We start from the raw sequence: 23,982 nt of genomic DNA, 5'->3' as shown, positions 1-23,982 counted from the left end.
GGATGATGGAATCACTCCCGATCTAAAAAAGTCAGAGCTGTGATCTGCCCAGCACCACACCACTGTCCATATTACCCAGTGATGGGTGTAATAATAAAATTTAAGGTCATCGATATCTATATCTATCTCTATATCTATAACTATATATCTCTATCTATATAATGTTCATAAATGTACCAACCAAGCACGTACATAGATCAGCACAGGAACACCGTCCTGAAACCATTTTGACTCTCAAGCTGGCCAAATGTTTCTCTGCAAGGAGGGAAGAGGTGAAAAAAACCTTCCTTGTTACGGGAATTTAGAAATCACCATTGGGCATACTACCAGGAAAGGCAATCAGATAAGGCATTAACCTGGCAGGCAGGAAAAACAACATTCAAATTTCTGTTGTAGACCGCCTTTTCTGTGATGTAGGTATGATGTTTGTGGGGGGTGATCTTGTGATCTGTGATGTATGTATGATGTATGGAGGGGGGGTCTTGAACTCCAGGGCAGGGAATTTAAAATGTCTATATAAGGGCAGGCACACCTTTGTTCGGGGTCCTCCTCCTTTCCTGCGTGTGAGGGGAGCACCCTGTTGCAACAGTTCAATAAAAATCAGGCTTACTAGCGGCTTTGCTTCTCAGTATTCTCTGGTTGGCCTCTGTTATTTTCTCCTACCAATAGGGAACCCACGTAAGGACTCTATAAGGGCTCTTGGATACCCCATAAGGGAAAAAGGGCAGATTTTGTTTACAACATGGGCACATTTACCGACCCGCACCAGTAAAACCATTACGCTGAACATGCTCTTGGCTTGAACTCCGATCAGAAGGATCTAAACGCAGACAGAAAGCAGAATGTGAATTCTGATGCAAATAGCGTAGTACATGACTACAGTACCTTCTGTTCCACTTTATACTTCAGTGAAATTAATCCTGATTTATAAGCAAAAGGTGAACCGAGTCCCTGCAATTCATGGCTGTAATCCAAAAGAGTTGAGCGCATGGTCACGAGGGAACTGCACACACAATCAGGTCTTTCTTTCCAATTTGATCATAGCTCTCTTGAGCCAAACAGATGTTTTGAGTTTTACAGTATTGGCTCTGGAAACTGCTGTGATGTAAATTTAAGGCAGGAGGGAGGCAGGGTGCCTTTTTGGACCGTATGTTTGTAAGACAGCCGAGTTGTTCATTTATCCATTTGGAAGGTTGTGAATAGCTAATCATTTCACTGTATTTAACATTTTGATGGAAATATCAAATTTATATTTTAATCCTTTGTCCTGCTGAATTTTTGTAGCAGACATTTTGAATGGGAATTTGTGGAGTGGGGGCAGAAGCCCCCCCCCCCGTGCTCCTATGTCCAGCATGTAGCAAATACAGAGCAAAACATGAGACCTTAAAAATCTTCCCTTGACCTGGACATTAGACTTCTGCTTGTAATTGTGTATACCGTATTTTTCGCCCTATAGGACGCACTTTTCCCCTCCAAAAATGAAGGGGAAATCTGTGTGCGTCCTATGGGGCGAATACAGGCTTTCGCTGAAGCTTGGAGAGCGAGAGGGGTCGGTGCGCACCGACCCCTCTCGCTCTCCAGGCTTCAGGAAGCTATTAGCAAGCCTGGGGAGCCCGCGAGAATTCCTGAAGCAGAGCGCCCCGCGCGCCGGGCAGACATCGGCCAGCCCCACAAGCTCGGGGGACAGCGGGGAGGTACAGCGCCGCCATACCGCTGTTCCCTGACCTGGTTTGGTTTCCCCGACCTGGTTTTGGGGGGGAAATAAAGGAATTTTTTTCCCCTTTATTTCCCCCCCCCAAAAAAAAACTAGGTGCGTCCTATGGGATGGAGCGTCCTATGGGACGAAAAATACGGTAACTCCTTTTTGCCTGTAATGATGGGCTGTATGGCTCCTAGCTAGCAATTTGGGAAAATTTTATTACTATGTTCGAATAAATTCTCTTTTCAGGAATATCAAATCTCTCTGCACTCCCCCCCCCCATATCTTTATTTTATAACTCCTTCCTTTTTTGCCTGTACAGTGCTATCTTGGTTCTCAAATGCCTATATAGATATATAATTTTAGAATTTTTTAACATACAGTATTATTTGCATTAACCCCTAACAAATTCAATATCTTTATAGGTGTTCTTCTGACCCCCGGTCTCCCCCTCTCCCCGGTTTCCAATAACCTTCTCTTTTCTGCGACTGAATAACTTTTATCCAATCTATTAAATCTCCTTTTTCGATACCCTTTATCCAGGGCCAGATTTAGGTTTGATGAGGCCCTAAGCTACTGAAGGTAACGGGGCCCTTTATAGATCTAGCTGTCCTTTGTCAGCAACATATTGCCGCTGTTTTGTGTGTGTTGAATACAGTGGTACCTCGGGTTAAGAACTTAATTCGTTCCGGAGGTCCGTTCTTAACCTGAAACTGTTCTTAACCTGAAGCACCACTTTAGCTAATGCGGCCTCCCGCTGCTGCTGCGCGATTTCTGTTCTTACCCTGAAGCAAAGTTCTTAACCCGAGGTACTATTTCTGGGTTAGCGGAGTCTGTAACCTGAAGCATCTGTAACCCGAGGTACCTCGGGATGCAAACAGGATCCGTTCCGGAGCCCCATTCGCATCCTGAATGGAACGTAAGACTCGATGGCGTGTGCGTGGCTCGTGTTTTGCCACTTCCACGCATGCGCATGATGTAATTTTCAGCGTCTACGCATGTGCGAGCGGCGAAACCCAGAAGTAACGCACTCCGTTACTTCCGGGTTGCTGCGGAGCGCAATTCAAACACGCTCAACCCGAAGCACATTCAACTTGAGGTATGACTGTATATGGTAATTTATGGACGTAATGGGTATCTAAAGCCATTTGCACGTAACAAAATATGTACATCATAGGAGCCTACACAACACAAAACACTGCTGCTGCATGTAGGTTTTACAGTAGTACCTCGGGTTACATACGCTTCAGGTTACAGACTCCGCTAACCCAGAAATAGTGCTTCAGGTTAAGATCTTTGCTTCAGGATGATAACAAAAATCGTGCTCTGGCGGTGCAGTGGCAGCAGGAAGCCACATTAGCTAAAGTGGTGCTTCAGGTTAAGTACAGTTTTAGGTTAAGAACGGACCTCCGGAACGAATTAAGTACTTAACCCGAGGTACCACTGTATTTGATTTGTTTTTTTATCTTATATTTTGGAAACGTACATCCAGTTTTTCCCCCCTTTAATTTTTTGGGGGGCTCCCATGAGAGTGGGGGAGTGCAGACAGATTTGATATTCCTGAAAAGAGAAATTTTTTTGAACATGGTAATAAAATTTCCCCCAAATTGCTAGCGTTGTAAACAAAATCTGCCCTTCCCTTATGGGGTATCCAAGAGCCCGTATAGAGTCCTTAAGTGGGCTCCCTATCAGTAGGAGAAAATACAACTAGAGCTTGTTCGGCTTATAAACTGCTTTTTATCAAATTGTTGCACGTGACATTGCGTGCCTCGGTTTTGGAACGCTTTGGTTTCGCAACGGCTTAAGTCCTGGTGAACCAAGGTGCCACCGTTCATGCACTCAAGACTTCCATCGAAGGAGAAGAGGGAAGAAGGAGGAAGACTGGAAGAAATTTAAAGACTACTTACAGGAATACTGTAAAATTAATGAATGTTAGAATGATGTTGGATAGAAATTAAGTGGTTTCCAGCTGTAATGCTTAAGAGATATGGGGAAAAAAAGGAAATAAGTAAAAACTAATGGTGAGGATTTGCTGAACTAACAATTTGAATTGGAATACAAGAAAGGGAGGTATGAGGAGGTCTGGAAAATAAGTTAAAAGGGAAAGGAAAATATAGAATTACAGCTGTAACCGATTAAGTATGAGAATGAAATTAAAATAAGAAAATGCTATTATTTGACTGGCGTGAGGAGTTGTTGGAAAAAAAGTTTAAAATAGGATGCAGAAAAGGGGAGGTAAGGGGAAGTCCGGGAAGCAAGGTTAATGAAAAAGAGGGTTTGAAATTATACATGTTTTTTGTATGTTTTTCTGTGTGTGTTGTTTTGTTTACAATTTGCGTTGGAAAATCAAAAAAAAATTATTACAAAAAAAAGAAAGAAAATAAGTTAAAAGAAAACAAGTAATGGAAATTCTATGTGTTTTTAATTGGTTTTTTTCTGCATAATTTTTATTGTTTTTTAAATCATAACAAACAAGAAAGTAAAACAATTTACGCCTTGTTATCACAGATTTCTTTCTATAAGACTTCCTTCAGCTTCCCCTGAAATCATCCATACGCTAATTTAACAAATTCACACAAATCCTAGCTTATATTGACATTATTTTCTCTTTCCTTCTTTTTAGACAATATTCCAACCTTTTCCCAGAGCTTTTTTAAACCCAACTAGCGTTATCTGACCTTCACTTATATTTTCCAGATATTCCACAAATTTCCCCCAGTCCTCAATGAACCTTTGGTCTTTTAAATATCTAATTTTCCCCTTTTTGGTTATTTTCCCCTTTTTGGTTATTTTTTTTCTTTTTCTTTTAGATTGCATTATTTTTTTTGAAAACTTTAATAAATATTCTATAAAAAATAAAAAAAGAGGGAAGAAGGAGGGAATGAAGGGAAGAAGGAGGGAAGAAAGGGAAGAAGGAGGGAATGAAGGGAAGAAGGAGGGAAGAAAGGGAAGAAGGAGGGAATGAAGGGAAGCGAAAGGAAAGGAGGAGAAGCTTCTTTCTCCTCCTCCTCCTGCCAGGCCGCGTCAGGGAGCGGGAAGTGAGCTCAGGCCCGGAGGAACTCCCTCCTTCGCCGGCCTGGGGGTTGCGCTCTCCGTCTCCGCTCCGGGTCTCCGAGAAAGAGGGAGAGAGAAAGAAGGCCGGAGGAGGAAGAAGAAGAGGAGGAGGAGGAGGAAGAAGGACTGAAGGCAGGCGGCGGCGGCCGGCCCAGCTGAGCCTGCGGCGGGGAGCCATGTCGGACCAGGTAGCCGCTTCCCTCCTCCTCCTTTCCCCGCCGAGGCCTCTCCGGGATCCCCGGGGAAGGGGGAAGGAAAAGCCCCGGGGGTCATAAAGCGCCCCATAGAAGCCCCTCGAAGGCTTTAGACCCCCGGGGGGTGGGCTGGGGTGGGGTGGGGGCGCTGTGTCGCCCTCTTTCCTCTCCCACCCCACACTTTGGGGTCCCTGCGTGGGATAAAGCGAGATAGGGGATTTGGGGAGGGTTGGAGCTGTGGGTCCTTTTGACCCTCCCCCCCCAAAAAAGGGGGGGCTGGGGTTTGTCGGGGTCTCTATCTTCTTCTTGTTTCATTTCGGATCCCTCCCCCACCCATAGCATTCAAATGGGGTGGGGAAAGCAAGCCAAGAAACAAAAGCAACATTGGGTCAACATAGGATGGGAGGGAGGGACCCCCAGGGTCATCTAGTCCAGTGTTTCCCAAACCTTGTGCCTCCAGCTGTTTTTGAACTACAACTCCCATCATCCCTGACTAGCAAGACCAGTGGCAAAGGATGATGGGAATTGTAGTCCAAAAACAGCTGGAGGCACAAGGTTGGGAAACACTGATCTAGTCCAACCCACCCCACCCCCCCGCAATGCAGGGATCTCAACTAGATCCTACAGGGCAGGCGGTGGCCACCCGCAACCTCTGCTCAAAAGATCCCGTGCGAGGCGAGTGCGCCGACCTCTGGGCACGAGACCCTGAATTTTCAGGGTGGTGGGTGGGTTCCTGCGTCTCAGGGGGTTGGACTAGACTCAGCAGTGTTTCCCAACCTTGGGCCTCCAGCTGTTTTTGGACTACAACTCCCATCATCCCTAGCTAGCAAGACCAGTGGTCAGGGATGATGGGAATTGTAGGCCAAAAACATCTGGAGGCCCAAGGTTGGGAAACACTGGACTAGAGGACCCTCAGGGTCCCTTCCAATTGCACGATTCTGCCTCTAGTGGGAGTCCACTGGCCAACAGCTGTTAACTGTCAAGAGAGTTCTTCCTGATGTTTTGAGTCAGAATCTGTTTTCTTGTCACTTTAAGCCATTGGTTTAGATCAGGCATAGGCAAACTCAGCCCTCTAGATGTTTGGGGACTACAGTCCCCATCATCCCTGACCACTGGTCCTGTTAGCTAGGGATGATGGGAGTTGTCATCCCCAAACATCTGGAGGGCAGAGTTTGCCTATGCCTGGTTTAGATCCTAGCCTCTGGCGTCCATATTTTGTATGTCTACCTTCCCCGGAAAGACCTTGCAAAAATGAGGTCCCCTGTTTTGCTTTGCGTGAAATGTCCTTGAGTAGGAGATCATTTCTTGCCATTGTGAATGTTTGGCTGCAGTGTTGGGTGTATGTTTGGGGGTTTGTGTGTGTATGGGAGAAAATCTATTTGATACCGTGATCGAATAAGAATTGTGAAATGGTTTGGTTGCAGCTGTTAATTTAAAAAAAAAAAATGGTTCAGCTAGCTATTTTTCAGCTAGTACAGAATATTTATCCTATTGGCCCAGTTCGAATGTAAACTGGGGTTAAGGGTATGAGTGTTCCACTACCAGCATAACTGTCAGGAGGACATTGGTTGCGTCCTTTTAAATTAATACTAAACTGCAGTTAATTTAAAAGGTTACGTCAAAACCCTAAATTGTGGTTAATGTAAACTAAAGCCTTTTGGAGCAAGCCAGCAACATAAACCACAGTTTGAAGTTGAAGGCTAACCGCAGTTTTTCCTGGGTTCAGACGTAACACTTGTTACTTCCCTGGGGTCACGCTGGAGGGAAGCATAGAAGCCCGAAGCTAAACTTAGGTGTTGGATCCAAACATAGTCATTTTATAAAACATGAATATATCTTTTCGGAGCTTTTCCTGTTATGGTGCATAAATACTTGGTGTGAAAACTTAACCCATCATGAATTTGTTAGTCTTAAAGATGGTATAAGACTTTGTTTTAGTGACACTAGTTTCCCCCAACACAGTATCTCTCCTTTAACTCTAACCATTAATAATTATTTCCCTCATTCCATACTTACCCTTTGTTTACTTTCTGTAATGCTGCACTTCAACTGTTCATCAATTTCTATTCTAAATTGCAAAAAACAAAACAAAACAAAAACCCTCCGAAAAGCTACTGGTAGCTCATCTGTCTATTGATATTGCGTTTATAGGTTATAATTAACTTTGTTTTACTACTGTGGCGGTTTTACTTAATGTCATTAATGAACTGTAGTGTTAAACAGAACACCCTTTCAAGAACTTAAACACTGCATTAACTTTGGTTATAAATATGATGTTAATGAAATGAAAACAATAGGGAAACAATCAGCAGCAGTGCTACATTAGTTTCTTTGTAGCAGTAGCATAAACAGATTTGACGTGAGCTGTGGCTCAAAACACATAAATCTGCAAGTTCTTATTTGTGTTTGTCTTCAGTATCAAGTCATTTCTCATAGATGAATGTCATGGTGAGCTAAGGGTTTATATCTGGGCTCAGGTATGCAGGTGTTAAATCACAATTGTGTTTTAATTGATTTCAAATTGTTCAAAACTTTACCTTCTCCATTTACATGTTTGGCAACAGTAGTTAGCTGATTTCTTATCCTTTTAAACAGGCCCGCTTTATTGCTCCCAATTCCTCTGGTCTTGCATTTACTCGGCACATTTTCAGGTTCACAGAGGCTAGAAGCGTTACCTTATAAATGTTTCTGTTCATCAGCAATACAAACTATGGTCATGCTCTGCTGTGGAAGAAGTATATTCACTGTTACTGCCAATTTCTTTTAGTACAGCCATACTTCGGGTTACGCTTCAGGTTGCGTTTTTTCGGGTTGTGGACCACTGAAACCTGGAAGTACCGGAACATGTTACTTCCAGGTTTTGGCAGTTGCGCATGTGCAGAAGCACTAAATCGTGCTTTGCGCATGCACCGAAGCGCCAAATTGAAACCCGCATGTGCGCAGTTGCGGGTTGCGAACGTGCATCCCGCACGGATCACGTTCGCAACCTGAGCGTCCACTGTATTCGCTTCTGGTTGGCAAACCGTCTGTTGTGGGGTGAACTAAACAGGCAGTTAACACATTCCCCTGCCTTCAAGCTATGAAAAAGATAAATTGGAGGTTTAAGCAAGATTCTTGCTCAGCAAGAAGTACCAAGGAGTGCAGTGCTGTCCTTCCTGCAGATCTTTTCAGTAGTTGCAAAGCCTTTTAAAAGATGTGAGCCTTGCAAGAGAACTTGCTTTGCTTATTTAAAAAATGATAGCTTGCCCTCCAGGAAAGTGCTCTTGGGGTGGCTCCCCACTCCAGTTAAAGCAGTACAGTGGTGCCTCGCAAGATGAAATTACAGTGGTGCCCCGCAAGACAAATGCCTCGCAAGACGGAAAACCCGCTAGACGAAAGGGTTTTCCGTTTTGGAGGCGCTTCGCAAAACGAATTTCCCTATGGGCTTGCTTCGCAAGACGAAATGTCTTGCGAGTTCCTGCGGGTTTCCCCCCCTTTCCCCCCCTTTTCCTAAGCCCCTAAGCCGCTTATCAGCTGATCTGCTGATAAGCCGCTTATCAGCTGATCCGCTAAATGCCGCTAATAGCGCTAATCCGCTAAGCTGTCAATGGGCTTGCTTTGCAAGACGAAAAAACCGCTATACGAAGAGCCTCACGGAACGGATTAATTTCGTCTTGCGAGGCACCACTGTAATTCGTTCCGCGAGGTGCTTCGTCTTGTGATTTTTTCGTCTTGCGGAGCACGGATTCCCCGGGTATTAACGGCTTTAAGAAAAAGGAAGCAAACCTGCAAGACGTTTTCGTCTTGCGAAGCAAGCCCATAGGGAAATTCGTCTTGCGAAGCACCTCGAAAAACGGAAAACCCTTTCGTCTAGCGAGTTTTTCGTCTTGCGAGGCATTCGTCTTGCGGGGCACCACTGTAATGTAATTAAAGCAACAGAGGTGAAAGCACTAAGATTGGAAGAGAATGAAACTACATAGATTCAATTGCTTTAAAAAAGGCTTGGGGAGATAGTCTTTGCTGGGTGGGGGGGTAGTTTCCCTGGGGAGATCATTCGAGAGATGGGGAGCTACCCAGAAAAGGCATACCAACTCCCCCCCCCCCAGTTGCCACCTTGGAGAACTCAAAATAATTATTTGGGGGAGTCTAGCTCTCCTGAAAGTGCCTAAATTCTTGTTTTTCCAGATCAAGAATAAAAACACTAAGAAGGCAATTGCTCCCATCGTTGTGCTCTGTAGCTCATTATAAAGTAGAGCTGTTGGTGCTTTTTGCTTGTGCATGGACTTGAAAACGTTCCACACCAGTCCCAATACAGTATAGTTATTTTCAAAGTGGGAAAGCTTATAGAGAAGCAGGGTTACTCAGTGAGAAGATCAGTTCTTTGCATGCAGGTTTCTCTGAAAGGCAAGCTTGACCACCATTGCTTTGCTTGCAACGTGTTACTATGGGAAAATACTAGCTATGTACTAGGTTGTGCGCTAATTTCACATGGGACATGGCTGAGATGTTTTATTACCCCACATAAGTTGACTGTGTGCCCTAGATCCCTAGAGTCACTGCAGTATTCTGTCTGATTAATTCAATAGGTATAGGTTCCTATTGTGGCGCTAATTCATCGTAAATTTGCAAAAAGCTATCATAGAACTGACCAGTGGAAATAGTTTGTATTGTAGTTTATCACTTCGGTTTTTTTTGTTTCCTTTTCCTGTGCAGGAAGCCAAACCTTCAGCAGAGGACTTGGGAGATAAGAAAGAGGGAGAATACATTAAACTCAAAGTCATTGGGCAGGTAAGCTCTTACATAGTCTATTTAATGTGAACATTTCAATTGTTCCACTGGTATATAAGTTTAAACACTGGGTGGACTGTGGTGTAGTGGTTAAGAGCGATGGGAACCGGATTCGCGTCTCCGCTCCTCCACATGCAGCTGCTGGGTGACCTTGGGCTAGTCATGCTTCTCTGAAGTCTCTCAGCCCCACTCACCTCACAGAGTGTTTGTTGTGGGGGAGGAAGGGAAAGGAGAATGTTAGCCGCTTTGAGACTCCTTCGGGTAGTGATAAAGCGGGTTATCAAATCCAAACTCTTCTTCTTCTTCAACAAACGTATACACACTGACACATGCTTTTCATGCAGAAGGTCTTAGGTTCAGTTCCTCTCATCTCTGCTTAAAATGATGTTGGACAGCTGGGCTAAAAACGACCTCTGCCTGAGACGTTGCATAGCTACTGCCACTGGTTTGACTTGTTACAAGGCTGATGAATGTGTTGACATGCAAAGGCTAATGGTTTTGCTATGGGTTGTGGTTTTGTTTATGCTAGCCAAAGCTGGTGAATAAAGGACACATTTCAATAAAGGCACAAATCCAGAATTTAAGATACTACTACTACTACTACTACTACTACTTCCAATCATTTATTATTTATACCCCACCCATCTGGCTAGGTTTCCCCAGCCACTTTGGGCGGCTTCCAACAAAGTATTAAAATACAGTGGTCTGTTAAACATTAAAAGCTTCCCTAAAGAGGGCTGCCTTCAGATGTCTTCTAAAAGGCTGATAGTTCTTCTCTTTGACATCTGGTGGGGGGGGGGGCGTTCCACAGGGTAGGTGCCACAACCAAGAAGGCCCTCTGCCTGGTTCCCTGTAACTTGGCTTCTCACAATGAGGGAATTGCCAGAAGGCCCTCGGCGCTGGACCTCAGTGTCCGGGCAGAACGGTGGAGGTTGAGATGCTCCTTCAGGTATACAGGACCGAGGCAGTTTAGGGCTTTAAAGGTCAGCACTGGGAGCCAATGTAGGTCTTTCAAGACCGGTGTTATGTGGTCTCGGCGGCCACTCCCAGTCACCAGTCTAGCTGCCGCATTCTGGATTAGTTGTAGTTTCCAGGTCACCTTCAAAGGTAGCCCCACGTAGAGCGCATTGCAGTAGTCCAAGCGGGAGATAACTAGAGCATGCACCACTCTGGCGAGACAGTCCGCGGGCAGATAGGGTCTCAGCCTGCATACCAGATGGAGCTGGTAAACAGCCACCCTGGACACAGAAATGGTCTGCGCCTCAATGGACAGATGTGAGTCCAAAATGACTCCCAGGGTGCGCACCTGGTCCTTCCGGGGGACAGGTACCCCATTCAGGACTAGGGAGTCTTCCACACCCACCTGCCCCGTCCCCCCAAAACTACTTCTGTCTTGTCAGGATTCAACCTCATCTGCCATCCATCCTCCAACCGCCTCCAGACACTCACACAGGACCTTCACCGCCTTTACTGGTTCTGATTTGAAAGAGAGGTAGAGCTGGGTATCATCTGCATATTGATGAACACCCAACCCAAACCCCCTGACGATCTCTCCCAGCGGCTGCATGTAGATGTTAAAAAGCATGGCGGAGAGGATGGAACCCTGAGGCACCCACAAGTGAGAGCCCAGGGGTCTGAACACTCATCCCCTACCACCGCTTTCTGAACATGGCCCAGGAGGAAGGAGCGGAACCACTGTATAACAGTGCCCCCAAGTCCCAGCCCTTCTAGATGGTCCAGAAGGATGTTATGGTCGATGGTATCAAAAGCCGCTGAGAGATCCAGCAGAACTAGGAAACAGCTCTCACCTTTGTCCCTAGCCTGCCGGAGATCATCGACCAGCGCGACCAAGGCAGTTTCAGTCCCATAATGAGGCCTGAATCCCAACTGGAAGGGATCCAAATGGTCCACTTCTTCCAAGTGTGCCTGGAGATGTTCAGCAACCACTCGCTCAGTCACCTTGCTCATACTCAGCAAAGCAAAGATAACCCCATCTATTTTAAAACAGAACAAAATGAAACTTCAGATTATTCATTAGCTACTGGTAATAGACATATTGAAGGAACAAGCAGTCAAACAAATGTAAGACGAACTTTTGAGCATTATCTTCCATTATAAACCGTTGGAGAAACCAATTGCCTTTTTAATAACGTGTGGGAAAGCTAATAGATTTTGTATTCTGTTTGCAGGACAGCAGCGAAATACACTTCAAGGTGAAAATGACAACGCATCTAAAAAAACTTAAAGAATCGTACTGTCAGAGACAGGTTTGTGAAATTTGGGGGCTCTTTATTTTCCTTCTTAAAATACACTTCTCTTCCTGTGAAAGTGGAATTGAGAAAATGAAGAGGAATATTGTGTTGAGTTAACGTGTAATTTTGTGATGATGACACCTGTGTTAGCTTTTAGGGTCTCTGTGGTGCAATGGGCCTTTGGCTGTTAACCAGAAGGATGGGGGTTTGATCCCACCCAGGGATGGCTGTGGGCAGGATTTTTGCATTGTAATTATTATTATTATTATTATTATTATTATTATTATTATTATTATTATTTTATTATTAATACCCCGCCCTCCCCAGCCAAGACCGGGCTCATGGCGGCTAACGACCAATATAAAAACAAGTTGATTGAAATACGACTTTAAAAACAAGATTAAACCACAACCTTGAAACATTAAAATGCAGCCTCATCACAGGAGGAGAAAGGAAAAAAGAAAGAGGGGGAGGGAATCAAATTGGTTCCAAGCCAAAGGCCAGGCAGAACAACTCTTTCTTACAGGCCCTGCGGAAAGAAATCAGATCCTTCAGGGCCCTGGTCTCATGAGACAGAGCGTTCCACCAGGGCGGCGCCAGTGTCGAAAAGGCCCTGGCTCCGGTTGTGGCTAATCAAACTTCCTTAGGGCCCGGGACCTCTAGGGTGTTGCTATTTATGGATCTTAAGGTCCTCCATGGGGCATACCGGACCCGGGCAGCCTTGGGTTCCATGATGGAAGAAAGGTGAGCTATAAACATAGTAAGAAAACAAAATGCTTTCAGGGTGGCGGATGATAAACAATTGAAACAACGAAAGCAACAACAGGATTAAAATACAGTGGTACCTCGGGTTACATACGCTTCAGGTTACAGACTCCGCTAACCCAGAAATAGTGCTTCAGGTTAAGAACTTTGCTTCAGGATGAGAACAGAAATTGTGCTCTGGCGGCGCGGCGGCAGCAGGAGGCCCCATTAGCTAAAGTGGTGCTTCAGGTTAAGAACAGTTTCAGGTTAAGAACGGACCTCCGGAACGAATTAAGTACTTAACCCGAGGTACCACTGTAAGGATATAACTCACTGATGATCTGCAGAAGAAGATTTGATCTGAATGACCAGGCAGAAGGGCAGGTGCATGGAGATTAGGTTATAAGCAAGCCAGTGTGTGTGACTATAAAACATACTTGCCCTATACATGGTGCAGAAGCTAAGGTTGGGTTCCTTAACTTACATATTCCATGCTTTTCAGCTCATGAGAGAATTTGTTGGTGCCTCAATTCTTCCATTAGATCGAAGAGAGAGAAAAAGAAGAAGCAACATCTACATTTTTCGGTTCTTTTTGTGCATGTCTTACAAGTTGGAATGAAGTAATTTCTCCTTCTTTTCCCTTTTCAGGGAGTTCCTATGAATTCACTCAGGTTCCTCTTTGAGGGTCAGAGAATTACTGATAATCATACTCCAAAAGAGGTACGTTTTTCATAGTGCACACTGCCAAATGCATGGCTCCGACAGTTTGGAAGGTTAAATCAGGGGTCGCTTACTCCCAGCTTTGGGGCTGAATTAGCCACACACACAACCCAACAATTTTTCTATGGGACCCAAGACCTCCACCAGTTTTGGTGGTGGCAAAAATGAAAGCACCAGGTTTCCGCCCAACTTTAGTGCCCTGCTAGAGATGCAAAGTCTCCTTTCCCTGGTCCTTGGATGAATCATTTGATGAGTAGTTATTCTCCTCATCAAGGGACGCAGGTGGTGCTGTGGTCTAAACCACAGAGCCTAGGACTTGCCGATTAGAAGGTCGGCGGTTCGAATCCCCGTGACAGGGGGAGCTCCCATTGTTCGGTCCCTGCTCCTGCCAACCTAGCAGTTTGAAAGCACCTCAAAGTGCAAGTAGATAAATAGGTACCGCTCTGGCGGGAAGGTAAACGGCGTTTCCGTGCGCTGCTCTGGTTCGCCAGAAGCGGCTTAGTCATGCTGGCCACATGAGTTGGAAGCTGTACGCTGGCTCCCTCGGTCAATAAAGTGAGATGAGCGCCGCAACCCCAGCGTCATCCGCGACTGGACCTAATGGTCAGGGGTCCCTTTTCCTTTATCTTTATTCTCCACATCTGACTTGTGTGCAAGAGGAAGGAGTGGCTATGTCTACTTTCGGCCATGCTTGCAGCCCCCAGAGGATTTGCAAATGATGAATGTAGCCCCTCCCCACCAAGTGGATCAAAAAGAGAAAAAAAAAATCTGTTTTGAAATACAATTTAAAATAATTAAGCTGCAGTTAGGTTGCTGTTTTTAAAAACAGAACAGTTCAAAGGCGATCTGTACATTAAAACTCGGCCGTGTTAAAGCAAAGCTTGGCTTCCATTTCATTGTTTCTGAACTTGGACTTACGACTTGGTATCAAACGCATTCAGGTTCTCTTCTGTAAAGAGTGTGTGATAGGTAAAAGATCTGCTTTGGGGGAAACTGAGCATTATTGTCATTGCACAAAATGAAGTGATACAGCACAAAGTTATTGCAAGGTACTAGAATTTAGCCCCTTTACAAGGAGATACCATCCTTATGTCCTTCCAGCTGATCTTTCAGATTGTGCTCGGTTTTCAAATTAGGAATATTAATGACAACCAGTTGAATCACATTTTCGGGAAGGGGGTGGGGAACGCATTGACATTTGCTTCTGGAAACCTCTAGGCAGTTCTGCCAGTTTTTTTTTATAAATGTCTTTCTCACTGTTTTTATACGTGTACAGAGACAAATGGAAATCTACATTTTGAAATGAGAGCAACTTGTAGTGGGTGTGTAGTTAGAAGTAACAGCTCATGTCTACCCTCCTAGGTGGTATAAAACAGTATGTAGTTGTAAATACATTTTTTATTGTTAGAACAGTGACTGTGCAACTTTTTTTTAAAAAAGAAATATCTAGAGTACAAATGAGGAAATCAATGATTTCAACCAGTCTTTCTGTTTTGAATCTGACTAAAGTCAGTAATTTTACATAACCAGGGGTTGCTTGTTTGCAAACTTCTCTTGTTTACTGTCATGTCTTAACAACCACAAGAAAAATAACAGTGGTTCTGAATGTAGAATATCTATTTATTTTTTTTTAAAAATAATTGTTTCCTATTTTACAGCTTGGGATGGAAGAAGAAGATGTGATTGAAGTTTATCAGGAACAGACAGGAGGCCATTCAACAATTTAGATTGTTTGCTCCCCACCCCTCCTTTCCCTTTTATTCTTTTCTTATTTTTAAATAATAGTTCTTTTGTAATGTGGTATATAACACTGAATCGAAACCGGCACCGAACGCCCGTATCTGGGGTCTTATTTACAAATGTCTGTTATAAATACTTGTGCTCATTATACGCTATCATTTGTTTTCATTGTACTGAATTCTTGTGCTCCCACTGCGGTTGTACCTCTCTGTTTCCCCCGTTTCCTCTTTAGAAACCACCCACACGCGCATTTGTGTGTTCACAGGGCCCATGTATTTCAAGCACGTTGACAGATCTGCCAGATTGGGCGTAAAGGTTTCCTAAAATTTCTGTATTGGCCCCAAGGTGTTTTTTTTAACGTGCGGCTTTTACTTGCGGATTTTAAGTTCCAAAGGAGCTGACGCTTTTCTGAGAGCTTAGCGGTGGAAGGATTATGTCCTCAGACTTTGTTCTGTATCATTTGCTGGTGGCCTAGGACAGAACAGCATCCAGATGTTGATGGGAAAATGTAGTCTTTTTCTTGGGTATGAGATACATGAAATCACCGAAGAGAACTTGGGAAATCCTACTGATTTTTCATCGGCAGAAGAGCCCAGGAACATTCTGATTTTTAGTACTTTCATGTACTGAGAGTTGCTAATAATTTCATTCTTTTGTGGTACCTTTTGGCCTGAGATGTGGTTTTTGAATGCACACATAAGACTGTACTGGATTCCCTTTAAATAAATGAGAGGAAACAAATTTATAAGCATCTGCATTTTTTGAGATACCTGTGGCTTGGATACTGTTTGGCAAAAGCAGTGAGGAATATTTAAGGAACACTGGCTTTCAGCCTGAGGATATGACAGTGTGGCAACAACTGATTTTGTTTTTCCACCTTGCGAACTAGCATGCTCTTTGCCGCTTGCTCTCAAATTTTAAGTAGCAGTCTATCTTCAACTAATAGATGTCTTTTGTAAATGCCTCCTCGGTTCTGAAAACTAACGTTAGCGTAATGTTGAAAAAGGTTGCAAGAATTGGGGGAGGGGTGCCCAAGTATTTTGTGATCCCCCTGCCACGAACACTTCATGACCTTTTTTAAAGGTGTAAAAGGGGTGCACTAAGGTGTTTATTTTGAATAGTCACAGAAAATGCTGACTTAAAATTGATGGAGCTCAAATTAGCCGCAGCTAACTTGCTCCATTGATTTTAATGCAGTTTAAGCACGCATAACTCTTTCTAAACTGAGCGCCTTGTGTTGCATTGGAAATCCTAGCTAATCTTTAGGTTCATCAAATGCTGTACTCTGTGGCAACGAAAACCATGCATGAGCTCTGCTTGCTGCTTGCATAATACTAGTGTGAGACTGGCCAGAGCTACTTGCAAGACATGATCAAGAATTTCATCCTGTGAACTGCAAAGTTTTGTCGTGTGACTTCATAGGATCAGCATCAAAGCCCTTGCACCAAACCTGATTTCTTGTATTATGTAGAAGTAAGCCTAACTGATTTCCAGGGAGCACACGTAGGCGTTCTTAGGGTATAGGGATTCCTGAAAATACATCGTTTCAAGCCAACGCTGCCCAAACCAAATGGTGAATGGTTAGAGCAGCTTTCCAAAATAAAAGCTATTCATCAGTTTTTTGTGGAGTTTGTTCTGTGAAGTAGTATTCTTAATTGAGGGTTGGAAAACTGTATTCCCTGATTGGTTATCCCGCTGAACACTTTTTGACCTCCATACCTATTTTAGTAAGTCGCGGAACAGTGTCATAGAAAACCTGTCATGCTAGAAGGGGCCCTTTAGCTCAGGTTTATGGTATGATGATGGCAGGATTAGAAACACATTGCTCTACCTCTTTTGTTTTTCCCTCTTGCAAGGGGATTGGGGAAAGGACAGAAATTGAGACTGCAATGTTCTTAAGCATGTTTTTAATACACCATTTGATTGTGAGTTTAATTTTATTTTTAAGCTGGCACTTAATTGTAAAGTGTTAATGGATCTTCTCCAATGCTTGTAGTTCCCATGTCCCACTTCTGATGCCTTTTTGTACACATGCTAAAACTTTTTTTAAAAATTAAAATTTGTTTTCAAAAATTGGCATATGGGGTTTAAGTGTTATCCATGACTACAGTAATAAACAAGCTGAGTGAAACGTGAATGGAAATGTGTTTTTAGCTTGGAACCTGCTGTTTTCCTCTTCTTCCTGGGCCACTCGAATGAATAACTCAACTAGCTCATAGGTATCAGTCGCCACCACGTTCTGTAGAAATGAGCGAGCCAGGATTTTGCATCCTGTTCCATTTCCAGTTTCTACAAGCTGATGGCTCACAGAGCCCTGCTAGGTGTTGCTGGATCATAGCTGTCAACTTACAGATTTGAAAATAAGGGACCAGCAGCCTTGAAAATAAGGGACTAGCAGCCTCACCTGTTCCAGGCACTCCAGTCTTCCTGTCCTGCAGTCTGGTCAAACTCATGCTGGTAGCTTCGAGAACATTGTCCAACCAATTTTGTAACCAGAGGTTCAACTGAATAGAATCTGAATCACATGCACCACAAGGCCTATGCAGCCTCAACTTAAGATGGCTCCCCGGCCTGGCTTTGCACTGCAAAGTTTGCAGCAGCACGTGCAACAAAATGGCGTCCAGCATTCAAACCCCCCCTCAGCTTGCATTAACTAGCCACACACAAGGCATGCAAGCTCCACCCCCCAGTCGTTCTTAGACTTTTTATTGGGTGAGCAACACAGCCAAGCAACACAGTTGGTGCCTCCCTCCTCCATGGCTGGCAGGGAGGGAGGGAGAGGAACTGCTTCCTTTGAAATTTAAGGGACATCATTTAAGGGCCATCCATCAATAAGGGACAGCAGCGAGACATGACGCTGGAATAAGGGACTGTCCCTTCAAATAAGGGACACTTGACAGCTATGTGCTGGATTACAAATCACATGAGTTGACATGGGAAAGGATCTTCTCTGCAATGGTGTCCCATTTGTAGGCCTGTCCTCTCAGAAGCATGGTTGGTGTCAACACTGCCACATTAAAACTTGTCTGTGTTCCTCAGACATTTGTAGGAAACTCCTTTAATCAGCCTGGGTGGATGAATCCCACTGGGGTGTTTTACCTCTTTGTGAACTGGGAGTTGATCTGTTTTTATAGCTGTACCCCATTCTGAAGCATACGCTAGCAATGATAGATAAAACAAAAACTGGAGTGCCCCAGGCTGCCCAACCTTTCCATAAGAGCTAAGGGTGACATTTGTGTGACACCACTTGAATCGCAACCTTCGTCTTACGGCGAGGCCGCTCTGAATTGAACGTTGTTGGACTCCCAACTCCCTCCCATACTAATCAGCACAGCTAATGTTCAGGGATGAATGAAGCCACAGTCTCAACATCTGGAAGATCACAGGTTCCTCGTCCCTGGCCTTGAGAAAGCGCAAAACTAGTGAATTGGGGCAGGGGGTTGTCCAGACAAAACTAACTTGCAGTCCACATGTTGCCTGCTGCTGTTGCTGCTGTTTAGTTGTGTCCGACTTCATGATCCCATGGACCAGAGCACGCCAGGCACTCCTGTCTTCCACTGCCTCCCGCAGTTTGGTCAAAGTCATGCTGGTAGCTTCAAGAACACTATCCAACCACCTCGTCCTCTGTCGTCCCCTTCTCCTTTTGCCCTCAATCTTTCCTAACACCAGGGTCTTTTCCAGGGAATCTCAGCTTCAGGATCTGTCCTTCCAGTGAGCACTCAGGGCTGATTTCCTTAAGAATGGATGGGTTTGATCTTCTTGCAGTCCATGGGACTCTCAAGATTCTCCTCCAGTACCATAATTCAAAAGCATCAATTCTTCAGCAATCAGCCTTCTTTATGGTCCAGCTCTCACTTCCATACATCACTACTGGGAAAACCATAGCTTTAATTATACGGACCTTTGTCGGCAAGGTGATGTCTCTGCTTTTTAAGATGCTGTTTAGGTTTGTCATTGCTTTTCTCCCAAGAAGCAAGCGCCTTTTAATTTTGTGACTGCTGTCACCATCTGTAGTGATCATGGAGCCCAAGAAAGTAAAATCTCTCACTGCCTCCATTTCTTCTATTTGCCAGGAGGTGATGGGACCAGTGGCCATGATCTTCATTTTCTTGATGTTGCCTATGGCTTACCAATCTGCTGTTCGTGTTTTAGAACACGGAGTGCCACTTTAATTCGATTTCACTGACAGCTGACTTCTCCAATGGTGGGTTCTCCAGACTCTCCAGGTCTCCTTGCCGACAAATAATGCCCAGTGTCCAAAATTGCCCAGTTGTCCAGATTAAGCCATTTCCCCCCTCCGTTGCTTGTTTTAGAAAGAGGGCTTTGGCAATAGCTTTTGACTGGGAATCGGCGAGATGGTTAAGTCAGAACGCAACAGCTCTCATCATGTGGATTAACAGCCTCTACTGAATTAAATACAAGTGAATAACTGGATGCTGACATTTTGGAGTAAGGCGAGAACGACACAGCTACGTGGATGCGAGTTGTTCTTGGGAAAAGTTATCGCTCTTTAATCCTCATCTCCCACATTTAAAAAAGGATGCTGGAAATAGGAATAAACCCATGGGCGTGAAATTGCTTGCCGTCGTTCTAGCCCTCCAGCTTCCACAAGCAGCTTATAATGGAATTCCTTCTCCTTTTCCAAGTCCGCCCTTTGTCTGAAAGCAGAGAGGTGGATGAATATCAGTAAAAAGGTAACTCAGGCCATTACTTTCTGTTGTACAGTGTATATACCGTATTTTTCGCTCTATAAGACGCACCAGACCAGAAGACGCACCTAGTTTTTGGAGGAGGAAAATAAGAAAAAAAATATTCTGAATCTCAGAAGCCAGAACAGCAAGAGGGATCACTACGCAGTGAAAGCAGCAATCCCTCTTCCTGTTTTGGCTTCTGGGATAGCTGCGCAGCCTGCATTCGCTCCATAAGACGCACACACATTTCCCCTTACTTTTTAGGAGGGAAAAAGTGAGTCTTCTAGAGCAAAAAATACGGTAACTTGTCCTTAGGGTGGTTTACAATATTTTTTAAAAAACCACACAACTAATGACATAAAACAATGAAACAGCAGGGAATGAAACACTAAATCAGACCTAGGTAAGGTAGGCCAAGGGACGCGGGTGGCGCTGTGGGTTAAACCACAGAGCCTAGGACTTGCCGATCAGAAGGTCGGCGGTTCGAATCCCCGCGATGGGGTGAGCTCCCGTTGCTCGGTCCCTGCTCCTGCCAACCTAGCAGTTTGAAAGCATGTCAAAGTGCAAGTAGATAAATAGGTACCGCTCTGGCGGGAAGGTAAACAGCGTTTCTGTGCACTGCTCTGGTTTGCCAGAAGCGGCTTAGTCATGCTGGCCACATGACCCGGAAGCTGTATGCCGGCTCCCTCGGCCAATAAGGCGAGATGAGCGCCGCAGCCCCGGAGTCAGTCACAACTGGACCTAATGTTCAGGGTTCCCTTTATTTTTACCTTTAAGGTAGGCCAAAAGCAGCTTAAAAACCATGGGGCCTCAATCCATTAAAACACCGAGATCAAATGGCTTTGAATATCTTGGCCAGATGGTAAGGAGACAAGAGGCCAAGTATTCGCGTCTAGAGGCAGGGAGTCCTATAATCTAGGTGCAGTCACAGATAAGGCCCTGTTTCACAGCTGAACTAGTCATGCCCCAGCCAGAACCTCCCCAACAGATCTTAAGGACCAGACAGGCTGCTGGTATGGGAGACCTTATCCTTTAAGTGTGGGGAACCTCTGGCCCTTGTTGTGGAACTTCAACTCCCATAATCCCTGCTCATTGGGCATACTGCCTGGTGCTGATGAGAAATGTACCGTATTTTTCGCTCTATAGGACGCACCGGACCATAGGACGCGCCTTGTTTTAGAGGGGGAGAGCAAGAAAAAAAAAAAATGTCCCCCTCTCTGCTCAGTGCCCCTTCAGCGAAGCGGCAGGAGAAACGGAGCCCCTTCCATTTCTCCTCCCGCTTCGCTGAAGGGGCGCTGCGCAGCTCTCCCTCTCTGCTGAAGCCAGGAGAGTCTTGTTCTCCCGGCTTCAGCAAAAGGAACCCGAAGCCTCTGGAGAGCAGCGGGAACTTGCTATCCCTGAAGCCTGGAGAGCGAGAGGGGTCGGTGCGCACTGACGCCTCTCGCTCTCCGGGCTTCAGCGAAAGCAACGCGAAGCCTCCAGAGCGCGGAGGGAGTGCTCGCTCTGTGCTTCGGAGGCTTCGTGTTGCTATCGCTGAAGCCAAGGAGCCTGCATTCGCTCCATAGGACGCACACACATTTCCCCTTAATTTTTGGAGGGGGAAAAGTGCGTCCTATAGAGCGAAAAATACGGTAGTTCATCAACACCTGGCAGACCAAAGGTTTCCTACCCCATGGAGCAGCCATTTAGAACTTGAATGGCAATCTCTACGACCTCAATTGGTTTGGCACTGATTCTCAAGAGTTTCAGATAAATCTTACGAAGCCGTGTACCTTGCCAGTAGTAAGGCTTGTCTCTTTGCTTCCTCTAATGCAAGTCTAGCCTCTTCCTCTTCCCTTCTCCTTCTCTCCTCAGCCTCATGCCTCACTCGCTCCTCTTCTTCCTGCTTCCTTCTCTCGTACTCCAAGCGCTTCTCTTCTGCCATCTCGGCTAAGAGTCGGCGCTCCTCTTCCAGCTGCATTTCCCTTTCTTTCTGCCTCCGCTTCTCCGCTTCTAAGGGAAAGAGATAGTTATAGATAGTAGTTGGTGTAATATAGCATATTACACTGTTTGAGCATATTACACCGATCCTGGTCCGACTGCACTGGCTACAAATTAGTTTCAGGGCCCAATTCAAAATGCTGGTTTAGACCTATAAAGCTTTAAATAGCTCAGGACCGCAATACCTCAAGGACTGCCTCTTTCCATATGAACCTACCCAGGCCTGAGATCATCTTCTGAGGCCCTCCTTTGTGTGCCTCCTCCTCAAGAGGTTCGGAAGGTGGCAACACGAGAACGGGGCCTTCTCAGCTTTGGCTCCCCGTCTGTGGAATGCTCTCCCCAGGGAGGTTTGCCTGGCGCCTTCATTATACACCTTTAGGCGTCAGGCAAAAACGTTCCTTTTTAACCAGGCCTTTGGTTGATTTGATTGACATCTAATGCGTTTTTAAAATGTGGTCTTTTTTGCGGGTGTGTTATTGAATTCTTGTTTTTATTTTGATTATATATATTGTGGTTTTTATATTCTGATTTTGTTCTGTGAACCGCCCTGAGAGTGGAATAAAAATTCAATTAATAATAATAATAATAATAGTTGATAGCTGCTGTGATCAGTTTGAAGTCCAGAGATAAGTGGAGTACCCAATTAGTATTATATAGTAATATATTTAAAAGGACACACACACACACACACACACACAGGGCTGCCATCTTAACATGCCACAGCATCCCAGCATGATGTGGTACTGGGCACTCAAGGGCTTTGTGAGAAATAATAATAATAATAATAATAATAATAATAATAATAATAATAATAATTTATTTATACCCCGCCCATCTGGCTGAGTTTCCCCAGCCACTCTGGGCAGCTTCCAATCGAGTGTTAAAAACAACACAGCATTAAATATTAAAAACTTCCCTAAACAGGGCTGCCTTCAGTTGTCTTTTAAAAGTAAAATAGTTGTTTATTGCCTTGACATCTGCTGGGAGGGCGTTCCACAGGGCAGGTGCCACTACCAAGAAGGCCCTCTGTCTGGTTCCCTGTAACCTCACTTCTCGCAATGAGGGAACCGCCAGAAGGCCCTCGGCGCTGGAACTCAGTGTCCGGGCAGAACGATGGAGGTGGAGACGCTCCTTCAGGTATACTAGGCTGAGGCCGTTTAGGGCTTTAAAGGTCAACACCAACACTTTGAATTGTGCTTGGAAACATACTGGGAGCCAATGCCAGTAAAATGGTAGCTTGTAGTGCCAGTGGATAAGCTCACAGAATAGGGGGCCACACTGACTGACAGGAGGAGACCATGGAGGGCATCTTATCAAGGTTTCCCCCCCACTTCAGACCTGGAACTGATCCGGACACTAAGGCCTGCCTTGGCGTACCTGCGCGTTCTCGCTCCTCCTCCTGCTTTTTCTTCTGCATTTCCAGGAGTTTCCTGCGGAGCTCCTCCTGCTGGTGCCGGGCACGTTCCTGGGCTACCTTCTCAGCTTGCCGCTGCCTTGCTGCTTCCTCTTCCTGCCGCCGGCGCTCTTCTTCCAGCTGCTGTTTCCTTAGACTAAAACGAAGAGGCATCCACATTATGATGGCTGGCTGGGAACAGTTATGGACCACAGGTATCAAGTTCACGGCATGTAATGCCTTAAGAGAGAATATAATGAAAATGATATATAGGTGGTACATGACACCAGTCAAGCTTGCAAAAATTTATCATTTGCCCGATAAATGTTGGAAATGTAAAGAGATTGAAGGTACATTCTTTCACCTTTGGTGGACGTGCCCAAGGATTAAGACTTTCTGGGAGATGATCTATAATGAAATGAAAAAGGTACTTAAATATACCTTTCAGAAGAAACCAGAGGCCTTTCTCCTGGGCATGGTCGGCCAATTGGTGCCAAAGAAGGACAGAACTTTCTTTATGTATGCAACAACAGCAGCAAGAATACTCATCGCGAAGTATTGGAAGACACAAGATCTACCCACCCGGGAAGAATAGCAGATGAAAGTGATGGACTATATGGAACTGGCAGAAATGACTGGCAGAATCCGAGACCTAGGTGAAGAGTCGGTGGAAGAAGATTGGAAAAAATTTAAAGTTTATCTACAGAAACATTGCAAAATTAAGGAATGTTAGAAGGATGTTGGAATG

General features: G+C 44.9%; 2 protein-coding genes and 1 long non-coding RNA gene across 3 annotated transcripts in view; 1 reads left to right on the top strand and 2 right to left on the bottom strand.

Annotated features, from left to right (window-relative positions):
- KIAA2012 overlaps positions 1-23,982 on the bottom strand; it is a 176,296-nt gene that overhangs the window by 61,276 nt on the left and 91,038 nt on the right. Inside the window, exons 20-22 of the mRNA XM_079990599.1 lie at positions 23,219-23,391; positions 21,634-21,853; positions 18,835-19,828 (exon numbers count right to left, since the gene is read on the bottom strand). Coding sequence (XP_079846725.1) covers positions 19,681-19,828; positions 21,634-21,853; positions 23,219-23,391 — 541 coding nt within the window. The 3' untranslated portion in view covers positions 18,835-19,680. The remainder of the gene's footprint in view (positions 1-18,834; positions 19,829-21,633; positions 21,854-23,218; positions 23,392-23,982) is intronic.
- On the top strand, positions 4,642-17,247 carry SUMO1 (small ubiquitin like modifier 1). Its single transcript, XM_079983696.1, has 5 exons — positions 4,642-4,941; positions 9,640-9,714; positions 11,904-11,981; positions 13,359-13,430; positions 15,089-17,247. Exons 1-5 carry the CDS (start codon positions 4,930-4,932, stop codon positions 15,155-15,157), a joined length of 306 nt encoding a protein of 101 aa, XP_079839822.1. The 5' UTR covers positions 4,642-4,929; the 3' UTR covers positions 15,158-17,247.
- LOC307220863 overlaps positions 16,579-23,982 on the bottom strand; it is a 176,447-nt gene continuing 169,043 nt past the window's right edge. Inside the window, exon 2 of the long non-coding RNA XR_013841135.1 lies at positions 16,579-18,680. This is a non-coding gene — a long non-coding RNA (uncharacterized lncRNA). The remainder of the gene's footprint in view (positions 18,681-23,982) is intronic.

The sequence above is a fragment of the Podarcis cretensis genome (assembly GCF_951804945.1).
Source record: "Podarcis cretensis genome assembly, chromosome: 1".
Lineage (NCBI taxonomy): Eukaryota > Metazoa > Chordata > Lepidosauria > Squamata > Lacertidae > Podarcis > Podarcis cretensis.
This window is presented reverse-complemented; position numbering and strand designations above follow the sequence as displayed.

Bases quoted from the DNA above. Each gene is read 5' to 3' on its own strand.
- SUMO1 (XM_079983696.1), top strand. The intron at 9,715-11,903 runs GTAAGCTCTTAC...TTCTGTTTGCAG, and splicing joins AACTCAAAGTCATTGGGCAG to GACAGCAGCGAAATACACTT. The intron at 13,431-15,088 runs GTACGTTTTTCA...CCTATTTTACAG, and splicing joins ATAATCATACTCCAAAAGAG to CTTGGGATGGAAGAAGAAGA.